This window comes from Panthera onca, chromosome E3 (assembly GCF_046562875.1).
Source record: "Panthera onca isolate mPanOnc1 chromosome E3, mPanOnc1 haplotype 2, whole genome shotgun sequence".
NCBI lineage: Eukaryota > Metazoa > Chordata > Mammalia > Carnivora > Felidae > Panthera > Panthera onca.
Genome location: NC_138354.1, coordinates 1,311,261 through 1,335,216, shown reverse-complemented (window position 1 = coordinate 1,335,216; position 23,956 = coordinate 1,311,261). Strand labels below are relative to the sequence as shown.

The following is a 23,956-nucleotide window of genomic DNA, read 5'->3' as shown; positions in this document are numbered from 1 at the left end:
ACCCTGTCCACAAGTGACCGCAGGAGCCACCCTGTCAGCTCAGGCAGAGGTGTGGCAGGAGGGCTGGCGGGGCTTGGAGACCCTAAGGCCGCACCCACCAGCCCGCCCTCCGTCAGCAGCTAAGGCTGAGCTCGGACACGTCTACCCCTTGGAGGAACAGTGGGAAGGGAAGACCGGTAAAGAGGGGACAGCATCCCCAGAGGATGGGCCCTCCACTCCACTTACTTTAGGCCACCAGGCAGGGCACCTCGCTGCCCACCCCGGGCAGGACGTCTCTCTCCCCACCTCCAGTAAGACCTGGCCTGAGACGGGGGCACAGGCCGCCGGGGGGGGTGGGAGGGAGCAGCCCCAGCTGGAGAGGGAGGGCTGCCTAAGGGCTGGGGGGCTCCTGGTCTCGGTGGATGGGACCCTCGGGAACGGTGCCCACCATTCAGAAGGCCAGCTGGCAAGCTCTACCAGCCTGACCCCCTGCACGCACCGTGGCTGACCGGACGGACCCCGCAGCCAAGGAGACCCATCGCAGGGGAGGGCGACCAGGTCGGGGGCTGGGATGTGGGGGGTGCAGCGGCCCAGCACATTCACGGCCCCTGCACTCGAGGACTCGGCCCAAAGCACCAATCACAAGACCAGGCGGGTCTGAAACCAGAAAACTCTTTATTGCAAAGGTACAAAAGCGTCACAGCAGAGATGTACAGCAATAAATTAGGTGGTGGCCGTGAGGGGACAGGGCAGGCGCAGGGCGCATGTCATACGGACAAGGACCACGACGTGGGGTCTCTTCTCAATAATTTATACCATGATAAAAGCAGCACAAAAATAAATATTGAAATGGAATAGCAGAGTGACCAAGGCCAGGAAATGGGAGGCCTTGCCCCCTGGGAGGACAGAGTCTGCCTCCCTCGGGAAGGACCCCGAGTCTGAAGCACAAGAATCAGGAAAACAAACCCAAGGGACAGAGATCCTTGCCTTTTAAATAAAACAAATCCATATATTAAAACGGGGACAATGAAATCTCAACGAGCTGAAAGGAAAGGCATGAGAGAATGCTCCGGTCTTCCTTCCCCGGCCCCTGGTCCCCGGGAGCGGGCAGGCATGGCGAAGTGCCCCGGGCGGTGACAGAAGCCCCCTCCGGGCAGGGGCGGGGGGGGGGGGGGAGGGCATGCAGGGCGCCAGCACTCCCGAGGGCAGCAGGCAGCGGCGACAGCCCCCGGCCCCCACCCCCCTACTCCAACCGCAGCTCTGCTCGATTAGGGATTTACAGTAAAAACAGGAAAAAAGTTACGAAAAATCTGTACGATAAAATGTGTATATAATTTTATATATATATATACTTTTCTCTCTTTTAAATATTTCCCCGTGGTCCTTATTGATATCCAATGTGGATTACCTACCATGGCTATGGTATCGACAGCTTTTTTTTTTTAATTTTTTTTTTTTACACACTGGGCCTTTTGCTCCTTAAGGATCCAGCACGCCCCAGACCCCTCACCTTCCCCCAGGACAAGGCCAAGGCCGAGGCCGCACGGCAGTGCGGCCGGAGAGACCCAGACGTCTTCGGTAGGGAGCTCTCCGGCGTCTGTCCCGCCCAGTCTGCCTCTTCCTGCACAGGGGCCTTGCAGCTCGCTGGGGGTCTCCCTAGGTGGCGGGGGACAGGCCAAGAGGAAGCCGGGAGCCCCAGCAAAGGTCACCGAGGTCATCAGGGGCTCCAAGTGTCAGAAAGAAAGAGCAGGTAAAAGTTTCAGGCGAGGAATAAGCACCAAGGTGGCCGCGTCCCCTTGTCCTCTGCACCAACAGACCACCCAGGAGCCCCCAGAAGGCTGGTCCCGGCCCGGTGCCTAGCGTCACCTCCTTGGCCATCACACCCTCCTCACCCTCGGACTCCACCGGTCACTCTGGCGGCGGGACCACAGCCCACTCCCGAGGCCGCCGCCGACTTCCCACCTGCCCGGCAGGGATAGCTCCACTTCCGCCCCGGACCCTGCCGGCCCTCCCTGCGCAGGGCTCCCGGCCAGCTCCCCGCAGCGGACCTCCCCGGGGTCGGTCCAACAGAGGGGAAATTCCCGAGTCCTCGTGCAACTCTGCACGTGTACCCCGGAGGCCCCCAAGGGACCACCCGGACCAACCCGCTCCTCCGAGGCCCCGCGCCGCCGGCACGCGGGTGTCACGGCAGGCGCGCCCCCAGGCGCGCGCGGTCCTAGAGCAGCACCCCCTCCCTCCGCCTCGCGGGGCGCGGGCCTCTGGTGGGGCTGAAGCAGGCTCAGGGTGCTGTTCGTCACCGGGGACACACGGCTCCTCCCCAGGCACCCAGAGCTCAGTCAGGGCAGGGAGGGGGTGCCCGCACCGGCCGCTGGACCACGACAGGCCACTCTCGGGAGGGGTGGCAGACAGAGCCCCTGCCATCCGGGCCACAGGGCCGGCGGCCTTCTGAGGACCTTCCCTCCATACGCCCCGACGCCCCCTGGCGCAAGACACGCGCCCCCGGGGACCTTCTGGAGAGCGCCGGCGGGGCCCGGGGGAGGGCCGGCCGTGTGCGTGCGCGTGCGTGCGCGTGCGTGCGGGAAGGCGTGCGGCCCGCGGGCTCGCCAGACCCCATCTGCGGCCGCACCCTCGGCCTCGTCCCCGCCGGGAGTCTGCGCTTCGACTGGGGCGTTAAGGGGTCCGCGCCACGCGGACCCTCCGGCGGGCACCCCCCCCCCCCCGCCCGCCCGCCCCCCTCCCGGCGGCGGGCCACTAGGAGGCGGCCGAGAAGGGCACGGAGGCGGAGGAGACGTCGGCGGACTTGACGATGGTGATGACGCTGGTGGTGGCCACCTTGGTGGGGGCGACGGGCCCGCGGGCCACGGTGCGGGCGAAGGTCTGCAGGGCCTCGTACTTGGAGCGCAGCGCGTCGAGCTCCAGCCTCATGCTGCTGTTCTCCCGCGCCAGCTTCTCCACCTCCTGCTGCAGCTCCACCCGCTGCCGCTCCAGCTCCTCCTTCTGCGTCACGCGCTTGATGCGGCAGCTGGCCGCGTAGCCGCGGTTCTTGAGCGTGCGCCGGCGCTGCTTCAGGCGGGCCACCTCCTCCTTGGTGAGGCCCCGCAGGTGCTGGTTCAGCTCCCGCACCGACATGGACACCAGCTCGTCATCGCTGAGCACCGGGGCGTTCTCGCCCGCCTCCTTCTTGACCTGCGGGGGCCGCGCGGCAGGGCGGTCAGCGCGGAGGAGGGGGTGGCGGGAAGGGCCCCGGAGGGTGGCCCGGCGTCTGCCCGGGAACGGAGGCCGCGTGGACGAGAGCCTGGTTCCGGGCAGCAGGAGCACCCGGAGGCGCCCTCTCTGCCTCCCAAGCCGGCCCTCACGCCTCCGTCGGGGCGGGGGGCCTCCCGACGTCACGCACGCGGCAGAACGCGGGTGGCTCCCTGACGGGGAGCCCCGCTGCGCCTGCCTGTCACCTGGTTACCACCTGCCGTCCAGAACCTGCGAAGCTGTGGCCCACCCGTGCGCAGCCCTCTGTGAGTCTCCAGTGCCTGGTGCGGGGGCGACGGCAGGCAGGTGGGGGGAGAACCCAGGCAGGTGAGTGGGGCAGACGCAGGCAGGTGAGTGGGGGGACCCAGGCAGGTGAGCGAGGTGGGGTGGGGGGGGACCCAGGAAGGTGAACGGGGGTGACCCAGGCAGGTGAGCGGGGAACCCAGGCAGGTGTCCAGGGCCAATGCAGGCAGGTGAGCAGCGGGGGGGGGGGGGGACCCAGGAAGGTGAACAGGGGCGACCCAGGCAAGTGAGCGGGGGACCCAGGCAGGTGAGCGGGGAACCCAGGCAGGTGTCCAGGGCCAATGCAGGCAGGTCAGCAGCAGGGGGGGGGGACCCAGGCAGGTGTGCGGGGCCGACGCAGGCAGGTGAGCAGGGGGACCCAGGCAGGTGAGTGAGGTGGGGTGGGGGGGACCCAGGAAGGTGAACGGGGGCGACCCAGGCAGGTGTGCGGGGTCCACCCAGGCAGATGAGCGGGGGACCCAGGCAGGTGAGCGGGGTCGACCCAGGCAGGTGAGCCGCAGGGAGGCACAGCAGCCTGTCCTTCCACACCCCTCGGACAAAGTGGGGCCTCGGAAGGGGCTTCGACGTGCATGGCCCACGAATGCACGGAGGTCCCCTGTCCCGCCAGACCCAGCTCTGTTCCCAAGACGAGATAGCCGACCCAGGAGCCCACGCCAGCCTCAGAAGCTGGGAGGGCCCGGGGAGGCAGCACGCTGGGCCTGGTCGGACCCGGCCCCGCGAGCAGGAGTGCCGAGGTTGACACGCACCCTGCCGGTGGTACTGCGGGACGGAGGCCACGCTGCCCACCCCTGGGGGCCGGGGATGACCATGTCCTAGCAGGCAGGGATCCACACCTGCCACTCCCCCCCAAGGAGGCCATCCCCCCTGGACGCCAGGGCCCACATCTCCTGAGGCCACAACCCCCAATCCTGTCCCCAGCTCGCTGGCACGGCTCTGCTGGCCAACAGCCCCCACCCGACTGCAAGGGACAGGGCCTCCCTCTTCACACTCAGGGCAGTCCTGGGAAAGAGGGGCTGCTGGGGCCGGAACGGACCTTTCCCAAGCCTGAGCCCGAGGCAGAAACGGGGTCTGCCCACCCCCACCCCACTTACCTTTAATGCCTTGTTTGGTTTGGGATTAGTCGTCATAACCTGGGCACAGTCACCCGAACAGAAGGGCTTGGAAACTGGATCTAGAAAATCAGACAAGAAACAGAAATGAGTGAGGTGAGGTTCTGGCCAGGCTGGGGACGGGGCCGGCTGCCGTCGCACGTGACCTGAAGCGGGGACGTCCCCACCACAGAGACGCTCCAAGGAGGCTCGGCCTCTCGGTCCACGTCCCCCCGAAAACAAGACAGGAGGCAGCCGGGACTGAGGGGGCTCCCCGCAGGGTGGGCATCCCGGCCACGCTGCCCAGTCCAGCATCAGCCCACGAAGCAACCCAGACCCACCCCGGCCCCCACGCTGGCAGCCACCCGCCTGGGGGGCACCAGGCCCGGGCGGCCACTGCCTCCCGTCCGACTCCCCCTAAGCTGAGCCGCTCGCACCCTCGAGGCACGGGACGCCACGTTGAAGGGCCAGAGCGCACGGCCCCAGAGCCCCCTCCCGAGAACAGCCTCACCCGGCACACGAGGAGCACCGCTGGCCCCCAGGATGGCACCCTGGGCAGGATGGCCCGGGCAAGAGCCCCCGTGACTCCTGACCTGGTCTGGCTGCAGAGAGGAAGGGCCCCTTTGGGGAGCCCCTGCGTTTGCCCAGCACACCCCCAGGGACGGGTGCAGCCCCACCCTCCCTAGCAGACCTACCTCCGCAAAGGGCACTGCAGCTGTGACATCACCACCCCCGCCTAGGCTGCCCCACAGCCCTGACCTGAGGCCCGCAGGATCCCGGAGGTAGGGGCCGCTACTGCGCGAGCTCACCGGCTGTCTGGCGGGAGCCGTCCCCGCCGCCCGCCAGCGCCCCCCTCCCCGCCGCTGCCCGCCCTTCTGGTTTTGGCGTCTGCATTGTGTCACACATTCTAATCATTCATGAAAAAGCCAGCCAAAGCATCCCAAGCATGATTCCCCTCTGATAGTTGCCATGGCGACCTTGGGAAGTAGCCAGCCCCTGATGGTCGTCATGGAAACAGAGAAGCCCACAGCAACAATGGCTTTGGGCAGGCCGGTGCAGACATCACAGGTTGTGGGACAGTAAACAAACCAGTGGGCCCCGGCGGCTGGGGTGGGGGGCGGGAGGGCCCGGGCTCTAGACGTGCTGGCACATTCTGTAGCTGGCTTAGGAACCAGGGTCCACGTTCCAAACGCCAGGCAAGGTGAACTGAGCAGAGAGAACATCAGAAAACGCACGGGGGAAGGGGGGGGGGGGGGACCCGGGCCCCAGAGACGGAGCCGCACCAAAGCCTTCACCCTGGGGTGAGTGGGGCTCGGGTGGACGGTCTCCACCCCTCCTTCGCCCACAGCCCCAGGACCCTTGCTACAGCACAGCCTAGACGCCACGCGCCCCCAACAGCCCACCTGCCTCCCACTAGCAGGCGTCTCAGGTCTCAGCACCCGGGCCACCGAACCCCCTGGTTCACTGTTGCCTCTGGCAACACGGCCACTGTCCCAGGCACTGACGACGGATGATGGAGAGCAGGACAGCAGCAGGGCCGGGGCCAGGTGCACCCTCAGGAGGCTTCTGGCTCCTCCGCGCCACCCACGCACGCGCAGGAGGCAGCCGGGCTACAGCGCGGGGTGACCCCAGCAGGAAGACAGGAGCTGCTTCCTGACAGCGGCCTGACCCCCAGCATCTGCAGGGGCACGGCGGGCCCGATGAGTGCCCCTCCCTCCAGGTCCCGGGGTCAAAGCCATGCTAGAGAAGCCACCTGGAGGGCCAGCAGGAGCCAGGCGGCGGGGAGAGCCATGAGAAACTTTTCCACGGGAGCAGGAGGGGTGGCCGGGTGTCATTCCAGCACACGTCAGCGCACAAGGGCCTGGGCCGCCAGGGCATAGCTGTGTGGTGAGTCACGCCTGTTTACAGAGCGAGGAGCTCACATTCCCACAGACCCAAGGCCCTCCCACCCCGCACGGACCGCCCAGCCCGCCCGGCTCCAGCGGAGGAGGGACCTCCGCTCAGACCCCCGACCAGACAGGGGTTTCTGTGCCTCACCACCCCCCCCCCCCGCCCCGCCCGTGACGGGCCAGCTCAGCCAGGACCCCGGGCCACAGCGCTGCGTTCAGGGCAGGTACGCCCCGCCCCCTCTGGGGACCTGCCCTCCGTGACCGCGCGAGGCGGGGAGGCCCAGGTAAGCAGGAGCTACACAGGACTGGACTCCGCGTCCTCCCCTCCACACAGACCTACGAGGGTCGGCTGGCAGGTCTGCAAGGTCGAGGTCACCTGGGGAAAGCCCTAGGTCCACCAGCTCTGAACCCACCTCGCCCAGCTGCCTGGCCTTCTGCGGGCAGGACACAGACAAGAGCCCGGGCAGAGAAGGGAGAAGCGGGACCCCCGGGCCGGCCTGGGCTCCAAGCAAGGAGGGATGCCTTTCTGCGGGAGGGCGCCACGTGCGGGTCTGACCTCCGGGGACTTCCTGCAGTTCTCAGACCTTCTGTCCAACAAGAACAACGTGAGGCCTGAGAGAACGGGAGTAAACGTAGACACGAACCTGGAGAAAAACCCAGCAAAGCTCTTCTCTCTGTGGGCCTTACGCTCTTCCTCTGGAAATGAGAGCCTCAGAACCAGGGGCCCCAGGTTCTGTCCACCTCGCAAAGGCCTCGGCGGAGCCGAGCAGGTGACTCAAGGAGACGCCCTGACTGGGGGGGGGGCTTCCCTCTCAACCCCCAGGGCTCCGGGGGCCTGGACCGGCACCCTCCAGAAGCCAGAGACCCCGGGCCAGGTGAGCAAGCCCCAGGCAGGAGCAGACACTGCCCCATGGCCCCGCGCTCGAAGACACGACCCCCACAGCCTCGGGCGGACCAGGTCTTGGCTCCTGCCCCCTGTTCAGGCAGCCGCCCCGCGGGAAGTCTCCGCCGGCTGACGGAAAGCAGGAGTGTCCCCCCCGCCTCGAGAGGCGGCGCGCAGACCTGGGCTGCAGGTTCAGGGGCCCGGCTCCGGGAGCGCAGGGTTGGCCCCGGCTGCCCTTCCTGCGAGACCTCGGTACGCGGACAGTAAGGGCACGAGGGCTCACCTCTACCCAAGCCACACGAGGTACATGCAGTAGTGACCCGAGGTCACTTCCTGCACGAAAGGCAAAAACCCGGCAGCTTCTGGAAACAGGCTCAGAGAGAAGTTTGGTGCTTGTGACGGTGCGTAAAACAAAGGATTTTAAAACAACTGCCCTAAAACGTGTGTTTATAAACCGCTGCACCTCAGGCCACCTCCACGGCCACCAGAGCGCACACAGGAAGAACTGTGTTCTGAGACTCAGGGGGGGACCCAGCCGGGGTGAGAGGCCACAGCCTGAGAGGCAGGTGCACCAGCCACTCGGCCTCCCTCCCCTCCCGCCGCAGGCCGGACGCCCCGTCGCCGTGTAAGAAAACACCCACCCTGCCCCCGGCAGCTTCACGAGGGGTCGCTCCGGGGATCGGGCCCCACAACCATCGGTCACGGCAACGCCAGCCGGGCCGTGCACGCAGCCCGCGCTCTCCGCCGGCTCTTCTGAACTCCGGTCAAGTCGCGGGAGCGGCTCAGCGGCCGGAGCGGGTGGGGGGGTGGGGGGGCCGGGAGCGGGTGGGCCTCCTCCGCACCCGCCTGCCTGTCCGTCCGCCCAGTGAGAGCACGGACAGTCTCCCACAGCCCTCCAGAAGCTTCTGGTCAAAAAGTCTGCGCGGTCAGCACTTCTAACTTGGAACACCTTTCAGGCGACCACTTCCCCAACTAAAGAGGTCGGTTTTCAACCCAACGCCAGAAATTCGCTCTGACGCGCCCGCCCCTACACGAGGTTAAGGCAGAGGCCGCTCTAAAAGACACGTGCCAGCAGCCCGGACGGGGCCCGGCTCTGGGGACGGCACGGTTGAGAGTAAGTGAGGGAGCCGGTGCCGGCCCTCCCTCCCGGGGCCCACGAACAACGGGACCGCCCTTCCAGAGGCCAGGATCTCACCCCCTCTACCCCCCCAGCAAACGTGTACCTCTCGCCCGTCGTCTGACGCAGCTCATCTGGGGCGACTCACGGCCCCGGGTCATCCCCACTGTGCTCCGGCCTTCGCGGGGCTGGACCCAGGCTCGGGGCCCGGGGGGGACGCTTTCTCCACCGGTAAAGCCAGGTGGCTGACGGCAGCAATGGCCACAGCCAAATGGCCCTGGGTCTAGATGGTGTGGCAGAAAAGGGGGTTTAGAGTCTCACGGGGCTCTTAGGTCGGTTAGACCAGCCTAGATGGGGAGCTTCACGTGCACAGGAAGCCACAGCTCTGGCACCTAGCAGGGCGGGTCTCAGAAAACACCTGTTCCCGCTCAGTGTGGAGTGAGGGCGCCCACCGCTCCCCGGCCGGCTACACCCGGCCCTCCCAGAGGACTGTTCCACGCCGGCTCTCCCAGGCCTCCCAGGGCGGCGGGTCCAGGGAGAGGGAGGGGGCAGGGGGCAAACAGGCAGAGAGGAAAGGGGCTCTGTCCTGGAGCACGTCTGCGCTCCCCCGATGGGTGCAAACCCCAAAGGCACAAGCCACGCTGACGTGACCGCCTCTGTCCCAGGGGTGCCGAGCGCCCCTCCTGCCAGCGCCACAGGACGCACCTGCCCCGCGAGCAAAGGGCAGCACGGCCAGCGCGCCCCATACGCTGACGCCTCACCCGACCGAAGACGGGCCCCAGGAGGACCGGGAGGGCTCCCACGCCCCGCCCACCCCAGACACTGGGTGTCTGTCCCATCCGGCTCCCTCAACGTGGGGGTGCGTCCTGCCGCTCCTCGCCCCCCCCCCCCCCCCAGCCCGGCCCACACCCAGCCTGCAGGCCGGCCCTGGCCGGCCGCCCTCCGGCAAGACACGACTGTCTGCCTGGCTCGGAGGACGTCTGGTCACCTTGTGTTTGCGGTTCGAGGAAGCTGTGTCATCCTGGCTCTGTCCAGAGGTGACTCAGGCAGCTGCCAGGCTGACAGCGGGCCGAGCGCCTCACCTCCCCGGCCACGCCCTGGCCCCCCACTCCTCTGGCCCCCCTCTGGGTGGTCCTTCTGTCTCTAAGCTCCCCTTTGGGGTTCTGTTCGCTCCACAGCTGCCCAGGGGTCCCACCAGCCCCCACCTCCACGTGCAGCCAGGCTGAGACAGCTTGCGTGTCTGACAGACCCCAGAGACGTGTCCTGTCCTCGCACCCGCCCTCCTCCTGTGTCTCCAGCTCAGGTGATGACCCATCACGCCGTTCACGCAGCAGTCGCCCCCAAGACCTTGTCCCTCCTTCCGTGGCCACCTGCTGAGTCGGGCCTGCTGGACTTGGCCCTCCAGGACTCCCTGGCTCAGGCCCCAGCTTCTTCCATCTGGACCGCGGTCCCTCAAACGCAGCGCCTCAAGGTGGTAGAAAAACCCCCTGCTTGAAGTCCCTCCTGAGCCCCTCACTGCCTGGACTGCCTGTTGCGTTCCAAGCCTCCCCCTCTGTCTGTGCTGGGCTCCCACCCTCCTTCCCCAGCCCTTGCTTCACCGAAGCCCCCTCCTGCTCTCCCTGTGGTAGGCAGACACCCTCTCCTGAGCCTCCATCGAGGGCCGTGCCCAAAACTTGGTCCTGATCTTTCCGTCCAAGGCTCGCTTCCCTTGCTGGATGGAGGGCGGGGGACATTCTCACCTACACCTGCTCCCCGTACCCCCCGGCGAGTGAAAGGCACGCTGCCTGGGGACGTGCGTCAGCACCGCACCCGAGGGCAGCGGGGTCTGGGCGCCCCACCTCAATACCTCTCCAGCCTCCCCTCATCCAGGACAGCCGACAGGCAGCACAGAAAAGCAGGCAGGGGGCCACCCCAGACCCCGGATGTTAGACTCCGCGGCCGCAGGCCAGGTACCGAGGTCTCGGGCTTGGTGTCCTTGGGTAAAATGGGGTGGCGGTGGGGGTGGGGGGTATGTGTGTGACACGATCCCTACATTCATTTCTACCCGTTCTGAAGTTCTATGATTTGAAGACAACACTTCCAATTTCCTGAAACTGCAAGAAAGAGGAAACATGACGGACAAAAAGCAAAAGTAAACACGGGAGCAGCGCATCTTCCATGAGCAGGGAGCAGGGAGCAGGGAGGCGGGGAGCAGAGGGGAGGGTGAGTCACTGTTTACTGCTCCGAGGAACAGCCACACAGAGAACGCTCACAGCTGCCCGGGTTCCATTTCCCGTGTGGACTGGACCCTAAGCCAGAAAGTCCACTCCAGAAACCTTTAGACTCGGGAACAGCCAGGACGCGGGCAGGACTCGTCCGCCGCCTGAGATGGTAAACAGACTCTCAGCTACCGGAGCCCCGAGAGGGACAGCGCGGTGGACAGGGGCGCGGAGAACCTCCGGAAAGCGGCCTCGCTCAGCACAGCCCGGGCGCTGGAGATGGGGCTGGAACGCAGCGAGCCCCGGAACTAACCTCCCCGAGGAGCCCCGATTCAACTCCCATTTTTAGCAGCCACCTTGAAAGTGAGTGAGGCTGAACTTGGAATGCGTCCCTTAAAGTCCAGCTCCGTTCACGCGCGGAAGGCAAGTGCGCTCCAGAGAGAAGACTTGCTTTGTGTTTTCGAGTTAGTAAACTTCAGTGTGGAACCGGGAGAGATCCCCTCGTTAAGTTCTAAAAGCAGACCCCCTCTAAGGAGCTCAAACTCAAGCATTCCCACTGGTTTGCCCTGGGAGGGAAGTCCTCCAGAGATGTCAGCTACCCGCAAAGCGCAAAGCGAGAGAGGCTGGCCAGTGAGTCTCGCCCACCTGCACAGCCCACCGTCAGCTTCCGGACCCCTCCCACCTGCTTAGACGGACGCTCTTTAAAGAGCCCAGCCCCAGAAGGCGGCAGATTGAGACGGCCCAGCACACGGCTGCGCTTTATCAAGATACCTGTGCAGTGAGGGCTGTAAGGGCAAATCCTCACCGAGGCCAATAAGGGAGAAGGGGCAGGGAGAAGGGACACCCAAGCCACGCTTGCGGGAACCCACTGACTCTATCTGCTGTGTGGGGCGTGGGTGTTCGAGACCAGGAAGCTTCCCGGGCCGGCACCTGGTGAGGGAAGGTGGCCGGATCTTCCACACTGACAATTCATTTGGCAGGGGAGCACCTCTGCCCCGGCCGCGAGAGCGGCACGACAGGTAAACAGCAGCATAATCATTAACACAGCTCAGAGAGCAGGAACTTCCAGCGGCCCCAAACACCAACTCCACCAATGTGGAGTCTTTGTCAAAAGACGCCACAACACGTGGCGAGGAGCAGTACGATCAGAGACAGCAGGCAGAGCGGTTTCTTTTACCTAAGGGAGACCTAGGTGGAGAGAGACACGTTTCCTGTACCCTCCCCAGGCTCCCGGAAAGGTGTGCGGAAGCCGGCACCCTGGCACACTGTGTCCCGAACGCGGCAGGATCACAGAGGAACCCGCGGTCCGACTTAGAGGAGATGGAGCCCCCCACTCACCGATGAGAAAACTGAGAACCACGGGGCTCGGGAGAAGGGACACGTTCGCCCTGTCCCCCTCCCCACCCAAAGCTTCCACATCAGGGCCTCCCTCCGGGGAACCCCTGGCAGGTCAGCTGCTCAGAACGTGACATCGGTCATGAGTCCCCTTCTCCTTGCCCTCCCACCCCCTCCCCCGGAGCGCGGGTGGAAGCCACCGCCGGGCAGGGCAGCACCGGCCGAGCCGGCGGAAGCACCCAGGTGGACGCGGCCGGGTGGGCCCTGCGCGACCACGCGCTCCCCTGCACGTGGCCGTGTATTTTCGCCCCCGCCTTCCCGCCTCGCAGCGGACCTCCGCGGGCTAAAGGCGAAGCAGGTGGGGAGGGCAGGGCAGGGGCGCCGGGCCCGCAGGAACGTCCGGGCTCCCTAGGCCGCCCCCCCCCCGGGGTGGAGGGGGGGGGCACCGCCTCCGGCTCGGACAAGGGGCGGGCGGGGGGCGGGGGCGCGCTCCCGGGCCCGAGAAAGAAAAGCCCCGGCCCGCGCGGCGCGCTCGCGGTTGGGCACCTGACGGCAGGTGCGCGGGCCGGGGTCTCGGGGTCCCGCCCAACTTCGCCGCGGATCCGAGGCGCCGGTGACTCAGCGGCGCGCGGCCCCGACCCGCCCCCGCCCCGGCCCCCGGCCCCCGGCCCGGCCCGACGCGGCCGCTCCTCACCTGGCGTCGCGCGGGGGGGCGCGGGCGCGCGGCGGCTCCTCGCGGGCACGCGCTCTCCTCGCGCTCGCGCTCACTCTCGCGCTTCCTCTCGGCCGCCGCCTCGGCCGCGCGCTGGGGCTCCGACTTCGCGAAGAACAACAAGTCCCCCCCGCCGCCCGCCGCCAGCCCGCCCGCCCGGCTCCCCAGCATCTGACACCGCTTCCGGGATCGGCGTCGGCGCGCGTCACGCCGCCCCGCCCACCGCGCGCCGCCGCCCGGCCCGCCCGCCCGCGGCCCCGCCCACCGCGCGCCGCCGCCGCCCGGCCCGACCCCCGGCCCCGCCCATGGTTAGGCCCCGCCCCTAGGCCCCGCCCCTCGTCCACCGCTGCCCCGCGCGCCACCCGAGTCGCTGTTCCGGATCCCGCAGTGTTGCGGCTGCGGGAGCCGCCGGCTCGCCGCCCCCGCGCCTGCACCTGTGCCCACAGGTGTCGTGCGCCCCGCGTAGTGACAGTCCTCCGGTTGAGGAAGCCTGCCCGGGAGCACCCCTGTTGCCCACAACGGCGCTCCCTGGCCTCGTTGCTCTTCTCCCTGAGCACCTACTTCCCAGGTGGCCGGGCGCGCAGGCCCTCAGCCCCATCAGAGCCCTCGGGAGACAAAGGGAGTCGAGCTGGAGTACGCTCGCTCTCCGAGGGCAGTGCGCTCGACGCTAGGGCCAGCCTCAGGGTCGCGGTGTCTATCACAGGAGATGAGTGAATGCATCACAGTGCCCACCACCCTGTCCGAGGGCAAGCAGGCCCTACAAATGAGGGAAGGGCACCTGGCATTGCCTCCACCCCGGGCCTTAGACATCCCCAGGAATTTCTCTTTGGATAAGGAGGATTCTTTTCCATTATAGGAAAGACAGCAAGGTAAAGTGGTGATAAGTGGCTTTGACCTGCGTCCTCTGTGAAAGTCTCAGAAACTCAGGAGCCTGAGGAACGGTGCCCAGCTGAAGCCCCAGCTCATGGTTTCAGTGGGGAAACACAGGCCCAGCAAAGGCAGGCACGGACGGATATTCTGGTCTCAGATCAGGGCCCAGCTCCTCCAGGAGAGAGCAGCCTGGTCCTGTCCCAGGTGGAGGACAGAGCTGAAGAGAGGACCCCACTGTCAAAATCCAAAACAAACAGAGACCAACCTTGCAAACTCCCTGAACAGACACCACCAGTTTGGTCATACCAACGAAGCTGAAGGTAGCAGATTTTGCAAGGCTAAGTTGACCCAAGTCGTTTCTTGCTGTGCCTCTGAAAATCAGAAGCAAGGCTTACTCTCTTTTCCGAGGTTGATGTGAAAGGGCCACTAGCCAATTCTATCGCTTAGGAAAATTCTGATATGAAAACAAATCCCTGTGGAGAATGAACACTGTGCCTTCTCACCATAGAAGCTGCTCTTTAAGGACACCCCCCTGAGCCCTATTCCGTGTTTTGGTTTGGGTGTTCCTGGATTTTCCAACTGTCTTTTTGGTGTATACACAACAAACTCAATAATGACGGCTTTGGCCATTCGTTGGTTTTATTTACTTCTGTTACATAGGGACTTTTGACGTTTCATGGTGTCAGAAGTGGGATTCAAACAGAAGACAGCCCCCCACCCCCACCCCACACACAGACCCCGAGGCTGCTGAGCAAACAGACCCTGGCACCCACAGAGCCCACTGAGCTCACCACTTTCTTGTCGACCCTGAAGAGTGAAGGTGAGTCTCTCGAATCTCAGCTCTCTCTCTTAGGTTCTAAGCTGCCCAAATTTATTGTGCATGCCTGCTCAGATGGCCAGTGTTTGTGTGCAAGACTCTCTATTTGCAGCCTGTAAGGACCCTTTTGGAGCTGTGTTTTGGAGTCATTTTGTCCTTTAGCAGCTTCTGTTTGCCAATCAAAGAATGTATTCCATTTTCTCTCTCTTGTTTTTGAATAAGCTATGAAGGAGATGGGTTTTTGTTGTTATTGTTTTGTTTTGGTTTTGGTTTTGGTTTTTCTTTGGGGGGGGGGGGTAAGGGAGAAAGGAAATAATTTTGTCTTGAATTAAAATGAGTGTTCCAGAATAAGAAGGGAAAAAGGACAAGATCTAAATGGTTAAAGAATGTTGCAGGTTTGTGGAAAGAGATCTTGAAAAAGGAATTTAATGTGAAGTCAAGCTAAGATTGGAATGGATTTATTTAACTTAAAAAAAAAAAAAAGATTTTAGGAGAGCCTGGCTGGCTCAGTCAATGGAGCATGCCACTCTTGATCTCGGAGTTGTGAGTTCAAGCCCTGTGTTGAGCGTGGAGCCTACTTAAAATTAAAAAAAAAAAAGGGGGCGGCTGGGTGGCTCAGTCAGTTAAGCGTCTGACTTCAGCTCAGGTCATGATCTCGTGGCCCATGAGTTCGAGAGCCATGTCGGGCTCTGGGCTGATGGCTCAGAGCCTGGAGCCTGCTTCCAATTCTGTGTCTCCCTCTCTCTCTGCCCCTCCCCCGTTCATGCTGTGTCTCTCTCTGTCTCAAAAATAAATAAACGTTTAAAAAAAATTTAAAAAAAAAGAATTTTAATATCAAAAGTACATGGTACAAAATTAGAATTTGGTTTCTGCTGTTAAAATCACATTTTTTTTTTTAGATTGTCAGTCTGCCCCTAACAAGAAATTGTAAACAAAGGTGTTTCTGTACTTTTAATGTATTTTGCCTGCAAAGCAAAGATTCTGTATTTTATGAAAATAATTTCATGTGCTTTGTCCTTACCAAGTCTTGGATTAGGTAGGAAAATAACTGAGTCCTCTGTATTAAAAGAACTGAGTTTCATTTTTGCAACTCTAACTTTCTGTACCTGCCTCTGAAATTTTAATTGTCACTTGGTAGGAATGAATAACTAAGTACTTTACTGTTTTCACAGTGAACTCTGATCCTGTTTGATCACGTGTTTTAAACCTTTGGATATTTTTGACAAATTTCTCACATATCAAATTCTAAATGAAGTCCTTTTGACCCCAAACTAACTTCGGGATTTTAAAAAGGATTCCTAGACTATCTCAAAAGATTTGTTCCCTCTCCTTATAAAAGAGATGCTGAGCAAATTATGTTTTGTTACATTCCATGGGAAGCATTGTCAAATAAAAAATGAAGTCTTTAGCTGATATCTGTATAAATATATGTTAGTAATATAAGCATTCCAGAATTTCTATGAAATTCTTAAAGTCTGACATGTCTTGCTATAATGTTATCAGTCATAATTCAGGTTATTGTTTTAAAATGTATGTCACATAAAATAACCAAATTTCTGGGGCTTCTGGGTGGCTCAGTCGGTTGAGTATCCAACTTCAGCTCAGGTCATGATCTCAGAGTTCGTGAGTTCGAGCCCCACATCAGGCTCTGTGCTGACCTGCTTCAGATTCTGGGTCTCCCTCTCTCTCTGCCCCTCCCCTGCTTGCTCTTTCTCTCTCTCTCTTTGTCTCTCTCAAAAATGAACATAAAATTTTTTTTTTAAATAAGAACCAAATTTCCTTGTCAAAGGCATTATAATGAACTCTCACTACATCTTTAACCATGGCCATTTTTAAGCCTTTTGCCATTTACAGACACTTACTGTTTTATTCTGATGCTTTCACAAAAAAAGTTCCTGCAAAAATGCTTCCTTTACAAAGACATTCATGGGAACAACCCTAACAAGCAGTCCAGAATGCAGGTTCTCTGAAAACCTCAAGACCATAGCACTGAACTGAGTGAGGATTTCTGAAACTTTAATGGAAAACTGATTGAGTCATAAAGCCGCTAACTCAAGATGAAGCAAAACAATTTTAATTACAAAACACTGAACAAACTGATAGAGATGACTGTAATTTGGACGACTTCATTTACAACGTTGCTGGTTCTTTAATGTCTTGTTTTCCAGATGTAAAGGATCCTTTTTCTCCTCTGTCTGAAGTTATCTATGACTCACAACAGTTTGGTAAAGTGTATCTTTGCAACAAAGGTTGAAACATTTTTCTTCCCCCTCCCCCCATTCCTCCAGAAATTAGAAACTCTTACTATTCTCTTTTTAAATTGTTTTATTTTTTAATTAAATATTCTTATTTTTCATGACAATATGTGTGTTTGCATAAGTTTAAAAATAATCTGTTTTCCCTATAACAAGACAAAACTGGCTTGGCTTCCTGGCCTGGAGATGCTTTTGAAAGTCTCATCTGAGTTCCTTTATGAAACATTCCAGCAAAGTAGATTTAAAAGCACCTATAAGGGGGCGCCTGGGTGGCTCAGTTGGTTAAGCATCCAACTTCGGCTCAGGTCATGATCTCATGGTTCACGGGTTTGAGCCCGTCTTCAGGCTCTGCCTTGACAGTTCAGAGCCTGGAGCGTGCTTCGGATTCAGAGCCTGGAGCCTGCTTCGGATTCTGTGTCTCCGTCTCTCTTTGCCCCTCCCCTGTTCTCTCTCTCTCTCTCTCTCTCTCTCTCTCAAAAACAAATAAACATTTTTGAAAAGCACCTATGTGATCAATCACTATTCCTGTGTACTTATGTAAATAATCATACCAAGTATTTGGAAACAGTCTTAATTTGCAAGCAAATTAGTCTTACTGTGGTTATCTTTGATAGAAACGGGATGATTACAGAGAGAAAAATAGGCTTCGATAATTAATCTTTGTGGATATCAGATTCTAGTGCTGTTTCTTGTCTCTGAGATTTTGTTTTCTACCTGTAATCTGGACTGGATCCTGAATTCTTCCAGTGTCCTCCAAAATTTGGCTAGAATTTTCCAAACTAACATTTCCAATTCTCCCATTCTCTGGACTTGGAATCTTTATGAAATTAAAACCATCCTTTGCCCAACGCCGGACAACTCGATGTCAACTTCGGAGAGCTCAGCACAACAGCTCGTGTGTGGACGCGACCCGTGCCTGGGGCCGTGTGACTGCTTGGAAAGATCCCCAGGCACATTCATGCCGCAAGCCAGAGAAACGGGTCAGATGACCACTGCCCTGCTCTCGCCTCATCTGAAGAGTCTCCAACCCCGACGTCTGCAAACTCAACTGGCCACTCTCCAAACACAGAAACTGAATTTGTAATTTGCTTGAAGTATTAACCTTTTTCTTTTGTTGCCGTAGAAATGTCTGTCGTTAAACTACCCGCTCGCTCGCGTCGTATAGAGACCTGATTTAGATGGAGCCCAACTGAGGCACTGGCCAACACCCTCAAGTTCACCCTGTCCTGAGCAACTGTTGGGCGATGCGACTGTTAAGACATTATGCATGCTTTTGAAAAATAACTTTAAAAAAATATAACCCATTTAATGTATTTGAATTGTGACATCTTCGCTCCTGGGAACCTCAGTCCTCGGGTATTGCTGCCCTTACTGTCATCCTGCTGGCCTCTCCAGTATCTTGTACACTCTCCAGGGTTTGAAACGCGGTAGGCAGCTCCTGGTGTGCCGAATGGTACCCATTAGGACCAATCCCCTGGATGAAATCAACAAGAACCACAGAAATGACGGAGACTGTGACCACGGCCCTTGGGCCTGAGGACTCAGCAAGTCTGAAGGTGAGGGAACCCCACTGACAGAGCCACCAGAAAGGGGACCCCTCTTTCAAAATCCAAAACAAACAGAGACCCACCTTGCAAACTCCCTGAACAGATACCACCAGTTTGGTCATACCAACGAAGCTGAAGGTAGCAGATTTTGCAAGGCTAAGTTGACCCAAGTCATTTCTTGATTGTGCCTCTGAAAATCAGAGCAAAGCTTCCTCTCTTTCCTGAGGTTGATGTGAGAGGACCGCTAACCAATTCCCTGCCGTTTAGGAAAATTCTGATACGAAAACCAAACCCTGTGGAGAATGAACACTGCTTTCTCACCATAGAAGCCGCTCCCTAAGGACCCCCCCACCCCGAGCCCCATTCCGTGTTTTGGTTTGAGTGGTCCCGGCTTTGCCAACTGTCTTTTTGGTGTATACACAACAAACTCAACGATGACGGCTTTGGCCATCCGTTGGTTTTATTTACTTCTGTTAGGTAGGGATGTCTGGCGCCTCCCAAGTCACGTGGCCCACCAGCCCACCAGCGCCACCCCCCCCCCTCCCCAGCACTAGGATGGGAGGCCGAGCCCCTTGACCGTTCCTGGGTCCGTCTTGGAGAAAAAGCGAGCTGCCTCAACGAGGCTGCACGTCTGAGTTCCGGACGAAGAGCGGAGGAAACTCGCCAGGGCTCTGGGGGCGACCACAGGCCTCCCGTGGGCATGGCTGCACCTGCTGAGGGGCGTTCAAGAGCCTCAGTTGCCTTGTGGGGGGGATTCCAGGAAACAGGCAGGAGAAAGTGCCAGGAAGTTTGTGGGCCTGTGGTCCACGGTTAGCGCCGCAGAGTGGCTTGGTATTCAGGAAGCCGCCCGGAGAAATGGGCCTCTTCCTGAGCGACCTCGTGCTCACTGGGCGTGCCGGGCCTCGGGGGCTAACCGGGCACACGGGTGTTTGCTGACCGCCTCAACACCGGCCCACCGCTCCAGGGTCGATCCCCCACCCCCGCCCCGACGTCCCCTCGGATGTGCAAGGGGCCTCCTCAGAGGAAAGCTGGGGCTGCCGGCCCCTCGGGTTGTGAACGATTTGGTTCCTCGCGTCCACTTTCCCCTATCTGGACCTCAGCGTCTTCTAGAACGTTTGGTTTCTGAGAGCAGCTCCGAGGTTCTCCCACATCAGCTCCCCAAAGGCAGGAAGAGCCGGACCCTGGGCGGCTGGGACGAGGTGGAGGGTGCAGGTGTGACCTGGGCACTCCTCACTGCACCGTCCTGGCCTCAGTTTCCCCAACTGTAAAACGGGCTCAGTAAAATAGAAGGAAGGTGGGTTTTTCAATGAGTCATGTAGAAACAGCGTGACAACCATTTACAAAAAGAGGTCCACACCGCACATCAGTATTGTACATTTCCAATGGACCAAAGACCTGATGGTCTTAAGAAGAAGCCGTTAAGTGATGAAAACCTTCTGGAAATGGGCTGTGGAAACGCTTGCACAACGAGAACGTACTGGGTGCCACTCAGCTGTGCGCTTAAAAGTGGTGAAAATGGAAATCTTGGGGCGCCTGGGTGGCCCAGTCAGTTAAGCGTCTGACCCTTGGCTTCAGCTCGGGTCATGATCTCACAGTTCGTGAGTTCACGCCTCACATCAGGCTTTGCAAGGACAGCCCGGAGCCTGCTTGGGATTCTCTCTCTCTCTCTCTCTCTCTCTGCCCCTCCCTGCTCTCATTCTCTCAAAATAGGTAAATAAACTTAAAAAAAATAGTAAACCTTATAAATATTTTCCTGCAATAAAAAATGAATTTAAAAAAACATTAAAATACTTGCAGAAAACACGAATGACTCCTTAGAAAACTTGGGAGCAGGAAAAATGTTTTTAAATCACAATTAAAGACCCAGGCCCTGGGAGCGCCTGAGTGGCTCAGTCGGTTGAGCCTCCGACTCTTGATTTCAGCTCAGGTCATGATCCCAGGGTCATGGGATCAAGCCCCACATCACCATGCTAAGCATGGAGTGTGCTTAAGATTTTTTTTCTCTCTCTCTCTCTATGCCCCTCTCTCCTGGTCACCTGCTCTTTCTCTCTAAAATAAACCCCCAGACACACTAAAAAAGATTTAAGGCAAAAATCACCATAAGCAAAGTCACAACACAAAGTATACACTAGGAAAAAATATTGGCAACCCACATCACAAAGGTCTATCTCCCTAATCTACAAAAGGCTCCTAGGATTATAAAAGGAAGCGATAGAAAGGGGCAGAGGATATGAACAGATCCCTCAGGAAAAAACATAAAATGACAAACACAGAGAAAGCTGGGTGTGATCAGAGCGGTGCACGTTCACACGGTATCCAAATCCCATTTCGCAGCCATCAGAATCCAGAATCAGGCGTCGCCGTCGGGCAAGGCGTGGGGAGCAGGCGGCCGCGGCCGCCGGTGGGGGTGCAGGAGGGGAATCCGGGGGCTCCTTCCCCGTGGACCCTGCCCGTCCCCAGACCCGGCCTCCCCGCTCCCAGGGCTGGCTGCCACAGGCGCACCTGCTCACGTGTGAGACCTGGGGCGCGCGCGGCTCATCGCGGGGGCGCCGGTCGTGACAGCAAAAGGTGAGGCGGCCACGTCCTCGCTAAGGGATCGGCCAGGTGAGCGGCGGGACGCGGGCACCCGGGCGCCCCACGCGAGGCACACGCCAGGTCACGTGCGCGGGCGCGTGAGTCTCGTGAGCGCCGCGTGAGTGGGTGGCCTGCGCCACCTGCGGCGCCAGGAGGGAGGGAGACCCCCGTGTGTCCGTGTGTCTGTCTGTACCTGCCAGGCGGACGCCGCAGGAAGGACAAGGTCAGAACGAGCGTCTGCCCGCACCAGATAAAGCGCCCGTCGGAGCCCCCGGGGAGCCCCGGCGAGAGGCGCCACCTGCCCCTCGACCAGCTGTGCGCGCGGCCCCGCCCTCCTTCCAGAGAATCACACGTTGGCAGCGCCGCCCGGCGGACTCCGGTGGCCCTGGCGGAGGTCCGGGGAACGGGAAGGACCCCGAGGCCCCGAGTTTGACTCCTCCGGGGGAAGAGGAGAGGCAGGGGCCAGGCCAACTCCAGCCCCCCCCACCCCCCCCCCCCGAGGGGGCACCCTGGCCCCGGAAAGGTGGGGGTTGGGCCTCGGACAGCCGGGCCTGGGGGACCAGGTAGGGCGGGCGAGCCGGGCCCTCTGGGAAGTCAGCGGGGCGGGGTGTTTGCGCCCCACGCCCTGTGAGGGGGAAGCCTTTGCAGGCGGATGTTTGCTGACCCGGAACGGATGAGTCATGCGTCAGCGCAGGGCAGGCGGTGCTGGTGCTCGCGACGCCCTTTCCTCGGCCCTCCCGGCCACGACTGCCCCGGAGGATGACGCTTGGCAGGGGAAGCCCCCCTCCCCGCGCCCGGGGAGCCGGCAGCTCTGCCTGGGCCGGGGTCCACCTGCTCTCAGGGCCCGTCCTCAGCCTCGCTGGGGAGTGTCCAGGGCCTCAGCCCGTCCCCCCGCGTGCGGGTCCCACCCGTTTCCCTGCACCGGACCCCCCCCCCCCCAACCCTGGGTCCTCTGCCAGGAAGCAGCGATGGCTACCGGGTGACTTGGGGGTGGCCGAGAGCCGCCGTCTGCTTGTCCCCGGCTCACTTCTGGGGTGGAGGACTGGGTCCGCTCGGCTTGGGGAGGGGCCGGTCTGGAAACCATCTTTCTTCTGCTAGTGGGGGGGGAGAGGGGCCCCTCCCTCACCGCAGATCCGGAGGCAGCAGAATTTGTCTCCCCGGCGCTCCCCTGGCACTGGGCGCCTGTGTGGCCTTGGGCGGGACGCCCGATATCCGAGCCTGCCTCCACGTCCCTAAACTGGGAGGAGGACTGCCTGAGGGTCAGACGCAGCGAGCTCTTTGTAAGCTGCCGAACGCTCCCAAACGAAAAGACCCCCGTCGCCAGGATGATGGTATTGATGAAGTAATAAAGTTGACATCCATTCGACACTCTGAGAGCAACCGGGTCAAGATTCCTGAAGAACAAACTTCTCCCGACCCCTCCCACCTGCCCCGGGCGGCAGGTCCGTCCTCTGTGCAGTCCGGCGAGGTTCCTGCTGCCTCCTGGTAGAATCTCCAGCCTGGTCGGCTGCCAGCAGGCCCCTCAGACAGAGAATGGTCTGGCACCGATGTGACTAGCGGGACGTGGAAGTCTCAGCGGGACAGCCATCTTCGCTCGCCCCCAAACGACCGCAACGGTATCGATGAGCAGCCGCGGATCCTCTCGCTCTCGTGCCCCAGACCCCGGGGGAGGTACTTACTGTGGATTCATCAGACCCTTCCGAGGAGCCGGGCACGGGGGCTCTGCCGTCTCCACGTGACGGAGCGTCAGGGAGCCAGGACTGGGGCCTGGACACTTGTGAGCAGGGGGACTCTGGTTCCGGCGAGAGGCCCGGGCACAGGCATTTATTCTGGTCTTGCCAAACGGAGACAAGCTGCGTGTCCACGCCGGAGGGCGTGGCCCTTACCAGGGCGGCCGGGAGCCAAGCTCCGTGACCACAGCAAGCTGCACCTTCTAGGGATGCCGGGACGGTGCCTTCCCACCAGGAGCCTGGCCAGACCTTCCCCACGGCCTTGGCCGACAGAGGACGGTGGGCGTTACGTCCGGCGTCGCGAAGGCCGGGTCGCGAAACAAATTGTCGCGTTTTCCCAAACGCCAACCATTTCTCCCGCTCTCCAGCCCCGGCTGGGCGTCGCACGATTCAGTTCTGTCTCCACTAGGCACCAGCACAGAGCACAGGTGAGGCGCTCCGTCCCCAAGCTGCCCCCATGTCCCCGGACGCCAGCACAAGCCCCGGGTCCCCAGGCTGCGCCCGTTGCTGCCCGGCTGACGACAGATTCAGGGTCAGTAATTCTCTGCGATGGAAGCCATCACAGTGCTGCTCACGATGTGAGAGCGTCACGTGTAGGGTGACAGCGTTACCGTAAGGGAAACAAGGCAGGAACAGTCAGAGGAGGACACGCATCAGAGGAGGACACGCATGGACCAGAAAAGAGAAGAGAGACGAGGGCCTTTGCGCCCTGCCCAGGCACATCCTCCACATCCTTGGGTTTGCCCATCGCCCCGGAGCGGCCGCCTCCGCCCCCTCCCTGGGGGCCCAGGCCTCTAATCACGCCGGCCACGGTCACGGCCTTCCCCCGCCCCCGAAGCTGACGGCCCCACCAGTAGTCACCTCCTGAGCGCAAACTCAGGTAAGGTCAGGGCGGGCTCATCGGGGATGACAAAAGAGGTTCCCACCATTCAGGAAACACCAAGGCTTTTAGGAACCCGGGGGGAAGACGGACGTATCTTTCTTATTTTAATGCATCACAGCGCAAAGCAGCTCTGGGAACCCAGAGCCACGTGGTGCGGAAGCCCGAGTCACGAGCAGGTGAGCAGGGACGCTCAAGGACGAGAAGCACCCAGCCGAGCCCCGTCGACCCGGCCGTAACACATCACAGCAGAGGATCCGGTGGAAGCGTCGGTTGTAAATGATCGATACCACGAGAAACGCCAATTTGCACCTGACGTCAAGATGCCAAGATCTGGACACTCCTTTCTGTGCCTCCACTGAGCCCGAGGTCACTTTGGACCCGCCCCAACCTGGGACACCTTGTCCCTGACCAGAATGTCGGCACCGAAAGTCAGGGCGCGGGGCGCAGGACGAGTGTGTGGTGGCACTTTTCTGCGAAGGAAACACGGGCTGCGGCTGCCGTCAGGACACCGCGTGGAATTCCTCGGACGTTTA

The 23,956-nt window shown here is 60.6% G+C and overlaps 1 protein-coding gene and 1 long non-coding RNA gene across 7 annotated transcripts; one reads left to right on the top strand and one right to left on the bottom strand.

Moving 5' to 3' along the window:
* Nucleotides 1-637: 637 nt before the first annotated feature.
* On the bottom strand, nt 638-12,930 carry MAFK (MAF bZIP transcription factor K). Of its 6 annotated transcripts, none has more exons than XM_081791651.1 (3): nt 12,730-12,930; nt 4,617-4,696; nt 638-3,165 (listed from the first exon to the last, which is right to left on the bottom strand). In XM_081791651.1, exons 2-3 carry the CDS (start codon nt 4,650-4,652, stop codon nt 2,731-2,733), a joined length of 471 nt encoding a protein of 156 aa, XP_081647777.1. In that variant the 5' UTR covers nt 4,653-4,696; nt 12,730-12,930; the 3' UTR covers nt 638-2,730. The 6 variants fall into 6 exon arrangements, with proteins under 6 accessions (XP_081647777.1, XP_081647779.1, XP_081647776.1 ...); XM_081791653.1 differs by lacking the exon at nt 12,730-12,930 and adding an exon at nt 11,346-11,449; XM_081791650.1 differs by lacking the exon at nt 12,730-12,930 and adding an exon at nt 8,609-9,777.
* On the top strand, nt 12,042-14,950 carry LOC145713289 (uncharacterized). Its single transcript, XR_014136325.1, has 2 exons — nt 12,042-12,149; nt 14,278-14,950. It is a non-coding gene; the product is annotated as an uncharacterized LOC145713289 (long non-coding RNA).
* The last annotated feature ends 9,006 nt before the right edge of the window (nt 14,951-23,956 follow it).

Bases quoted from the DNA above. Each gene is read 5' to 3' on its own strand.
- MAFK (XM_081791649.1), bottom strand. From the start codon at position 6,448: ATGACACCCGGCCACCCCTCCTGCTCCCGTGGAAAAGTTTCTCATGGC. The intron at 4,697-6,366 runs GTGGCTTCTCTA...CTGATTTTCTAG, and splicing joins GGCTCCTGCTGGCCCTCCAG to ATCCAGTTTCCAAGCCCTTC. The intron at 3,166-4,616 runs GTAAGTGGGGTG...CGGCCCCCGCAG, and splicing joins AACCAAACAAGGCATTAAAG to GTCAAGAAGGAGGCGGGCGA.